This window comes from Rhea pennata, chromosome 9 (genome assembly GCF_028389875.1).
Source record: "Rhea pennata isolate bPtePen1 chromosome 9, bPtePen1.pri, whole genome shotgun sequence".
Classification (NCBI taxonomy): Eukaryota; Metazoa; Chordata; class Aves; order Rheiformes; family Rheidae; genus Rhea; species Rhea pennata.
Genome location: NC_084671.1, coordinates 1077252 through 1081338, shown reverse-complemented (window position 1 = coordinate 1081338; position 4087 = coordinate 1077252). Strand labels below are relative to the sequence as shown.

The following is a 4087-nucleotide window of genomic DNA, read 5'->3' as shown; positions in this document are numbered from 1 at the left end:
CTCAAGATTGCAAGCAACAGAAATATCCTTGTATTGAATCAAGATGAAGATAATTCAAATAACCGTAGCTTTCACTTGTCTAAAAGGTACGGTTATTCTCAGTATGCAGATTTCTAGTGTTTTACCCGTAAAGAACTCGGGAAAAGCTTCCACGACGAGCAATGAAGCGCCCGAGAGCAGCGGGACGCTGGCCAACCGCGTGCCGCAGGGCGCAGCCCGCGCCGCGGCGGCGGCCCCGCGCGGGGCTCTTCCCGAGGCGAGCCCGGCGCCGCGCTCCTCGCCCGGCCCCGCTCCAGAGTCCTTCCCGCTCGCAGGACGGCCGCCCGCGGGCGCACGCCGGTACGTCCACGTCCGCTCGCAAGATCTGCCGGCACGTGCAGGCGCCGGCAGCGCCGCGCCGCCAGCAGCACCGCGGCGCCGGGCTGCAGCGCCACGCGCGCCCCGGAAGCCTGCAGAAGGTCGGTGCTCCAAGAAGGCTGGATCGCAAGCGCTACCGAACCATCACATAATCCCCTACTACGAGCAGATGAAGGAAAAACAAAACTTTAAAGGCGAGGTAACTGCATCATGGTTTTGATTTAAACACTAGGTTACAACGGCAAGAAAGCAGAAAGATAGAGCTAAGGCTAGATATCTGGACTGAGCATCAGATAAAAGATGGTTCTATTCTTTCTGATTTTTATTCCCTATTTTTAAGCAGGGGACAACAAAGAAAATCTTTTGAACGTGGGAGACTAAGTCATTAAAACAGAGCACTTTGATGGCTTTCTTCCTTTAGGGGATTTACTTTGTTTTACTTCATCTGACACAAGTCAGAAAGAAGTGAGAATATTACAAGCTTAGAGAGAGGAAGAGCTGGATTTTGACATGTTATTTTCCATTAAGATTAAATTTTTTCCACTTACTTTGTTAAGTTTTTCTCTAGGATCAGAAAACGCAGCTTTCCCTAAAGCGAATGCGAGAGGCTGGTAGGTTTTCCTCACCTACTCGTAGCACTACAGCGTCAGAGCGGAGGATTTTTCCGAGGTGCTCCCCAGTCCGTGGCATTCCTTCACAAGCTCGTGTCTCCGTTCTGCTTATACTCTGATAAAATATTGAGAGTCATTTCCTCGCTTTTGGACTGCACGTGGAGCTCGCTTCTTCTCGACGATTTCCTGGTGGCCCTGGAAAGCCGCCTTCGAAAGGTGTCGCCTGCCAGAAAATAAAGAATGGGGTCTACACAGCTGTTGAGGCTGGCTAGACCTCTCGTCACCTGGTAGGTGGCATAAACCTTGTCGTTGAAGGCACACATCTGGGGAGTCTGAAAATCCACCCTGGCTCTTAGGTTCAAGGTCTTCATCACATGGTAGGGAAGGTAAGACACGGCAAAGACCGTCAACACAATAATAACCAGGTAAATTGACTTCCTCCGCAGAGGAGAGTTGTCCAAATCTTTGTAAATCAAAGCTTTCACTATCAGCCCATAACAGCCGAGAATCAGTATGAAAGGGATGCAAAACATAAACACGGTGGTGCACATGCTGTAAACGAAGTAGCTTCTCAGGTAATCGTCCGCGGTGGTGTCGTAGCACGTGACGGTTTTATTCCTCCGTATCCCCGTTCCCGAGTAGAAGAGAATGGGAGAGATGACGGCCGCAACGATGACCCACACCAGGGCGCTGATGTAAACGGCGTTCTTCTTCTTCAGCCTCCCCAGCGACTTCAGGGGATGCACCACCCCCGTGTACCTGTGCACGCTTATGCAAGTCAGAAACAGGATGCTGCCGTAAAGGTTCACGTGGAAAATGAACCTCTGCAGCTTGCACATGATATCTCCAAAGATCCAGTCTGTTTTGTTGAAGTAATAAAAGATGAGGGCAGGCAGAGTCAAGACGTACAAAAAATCAGCTAGTGCCAAGTTGAACATGTAAACCGAGATGCCGCTCCAAGGCCTCATGTGGAAGACAAACATCCAGATTGCCACGCTGTTGCCCAGAAATCCCGTGATGAAGACGAGGATGTAGACGGTGGGCAGGTAGTAGAACTGGAAGCCAGTCTTGGTCAGGGAGCACTTGGCGGTGGCATTTCCCGCCGCCCAGCCGCCGCTGGAGAGCGGGTCGGGTCCGGATCCGTTCAGGGCAGCCGAGAGGAGGACCTCAGTCATGGTCCTTCCACCGCCGTCACATAGGTCTGCGAGCAAAGCAGCGAAGTCTCTACAGGAACAGGGAAGCATCTAAAAAAATAAATAAATAAATAAAAACCCTCCAGTAAAGAGCACCAGCGACAAAACCCGAGGCGGGCGAGGGCAGCCCCGCGCGAGCCGGCGCTGCCCTGCTCCTCCGCGGGGTCGCGGCGCGGGAGCCCCCGCGCGGGTTCGGGTCCGCGGGCTGGGCACGGCCGCGCCGCGCACGTGGGCGGCCGCCGCGGCCGCCGCCGGCCCCGTGGGCAGCGCGGCCGCCGGGGGGGGGGGGGGGGGAACCGGGGCTGGGGGGGGCCGGGGGGGGCCGGAGGGGACCGGGGGCCGCGGCCGCTTCCCCGCGCCCCGGCCGCCCTCCGCGCCCGGGCGCACCGCGGAGCAGCGCGGGGGCGGCCCGGCCCCGCCCGGAGCGGAGCGGATCGGATCCTCCGGTCCCGCTCGGCCCTGCTGCCCCGGCCCGGCCCCGCCCGGCTCCCCCCCCCAGCCCGCCCCCTGCCCAGACCGGCTCCCCCCGCAGCGACCCCCGCTCGGCTCCCCCGCAGCGACCTCCTCCGGGCCGGCTGCCCCCGGACGGCGCCGGGCTCCCCCCGCCCGACGGCTCCCGCAGCCTGCTCGGCTCCCCCCGGCCCAGCCGCCCTCGAACCGGCTGCCCCGGCCCGGACCCCCGGTGCCGCCCGCTCTCACCTGCCCCCGGCGGCGCCCCGCGCTCGCCGCCCGGGCAGCGCCCGCCGCCCGCCGCCGCCGCGCCGGCGCCCATGGCCGCAGGAGCCGCCGGAGCCGCCGGAGCCGCCGGAGCCGCCGGCGCGGAGCGCCGAGCCCGGCCCGGCCCGGCCCGCGCGCCGGGAGCGCCGGGAGCGCCGGGAGCGCGGAGCCGCCCCCGCCCCGCCGCGCCCGCCCGCGCCCCGCGCCGCCCCGCGCCGCCCCCGCCGCGCGCGGCCGCCGCCGCCGGGGCTCGTCCCGCGGGCGGCCGCGTCTGGCCGAGGCTCGGGGCCGCGCAGGGGGCCGCGCGGGCGCCGCCGGGGCGCAGCTCCGCGGCGTGTGGCAGGGCCCTGCCGCCCCCGTCCAGCGGCTCGCTCGGTTTCCCGTTCGCGCTGGCTGCGGTCGCGGCTGCACGTTTGCTGCTGCTTCCGCACGTCCGCGCCGGCGGGGTGTGGGGGCCAAGGCGGGGGGGACGCGGAGCGGCCGCACCTGCGGAGCGCCAGCTGTAGCACCGGCCCGGCCCCGCGGTGCGCCCTCGGACGCGGAGACACGGACGCGCGGCGGGGAGCGGCGGCGGGGCGAGACCACCCGGCTGGCGCTGGAGGGAGGAGAGCCAGCTGCACGGCCAGAGCGGGAGTTTATCCCGGGAAGAGCCTTGCACTGATGTTTAAACAAGAGAAAACGCAGAGCCGCAGCGGGGGCCGGGGCGCGAGGCCGCGGTGCCGGCGGGCGCGCAGGGCGCGAGGCACGGGCTGCGCTGGGCCGCTGCTGCCGTGCCGCGGGCCCCGCGCGGGCGCTCGCACCGGCTCCGCTTGGCGGGTGCAGGCGCGGGCGCGCTCGCCCGGTGGGGCCGGCGCTGCGGTGAGGAGCGGGCGCGCGGCACGTGGGCGCGCGAGCCGCCGGCCGCCCGGGACTCCCGCTGTTCCTGCCGGCAGTTTTCAGCTGTCAGGGAGACTTCAGCCATGTCCGGGAGCGTGCCAGCGCGCGGGCCGTGCCGTGCCGTGCTGTGCCGCCCGCCCGGGGCCCCTCGGCGCGCTCGTACCTGCACCAGGCACGGCGTCGCTCGGGAGCCCCGGGGGGGGGCAGCCCCCGCGGGGTGGGAAGGGCACCGAGCCCCCCGCGCCGACGGCAGCGCTGCGGTAAGCGTGCTGTGCCCCTGCTCCGAGGAGGGCATCGGCATCGGGCGCCGGAGAACCTGCTCCGGCTGCAGCG

At 65.8% G+C, this 4087-nt stretch overlaps 1 protein-coding gene across 1 annotated transcript; it reads right to left on the bottom strand.

The window, feature by feature from the left end:
- Window positions 1-458: 458 nt before the first annotated feature.
- Window positions 459-2207, bottom strand: P2RY1 (purinergic receptor P2Y1). The gene is made up of 2 exons (XM_062582791.1): window positions 906-2207; window positions 459-516 (listed from the first exon to the last, which is right to left on the bottom strand). Exon 1 carries the CDS (start codon window positions 2141-2143, stop codon window positions 1052-1054), a length of 1092 nt encoding a protein of 363 aa, XP_062438775.1. The 5' UTR covers window positions 2144-2207; the 3' UTR covers window positions 459-516; window positions 906-1051.
- Between the last annotated feature and the right edge of the window lie 1880 nt (window positions 2208-4087).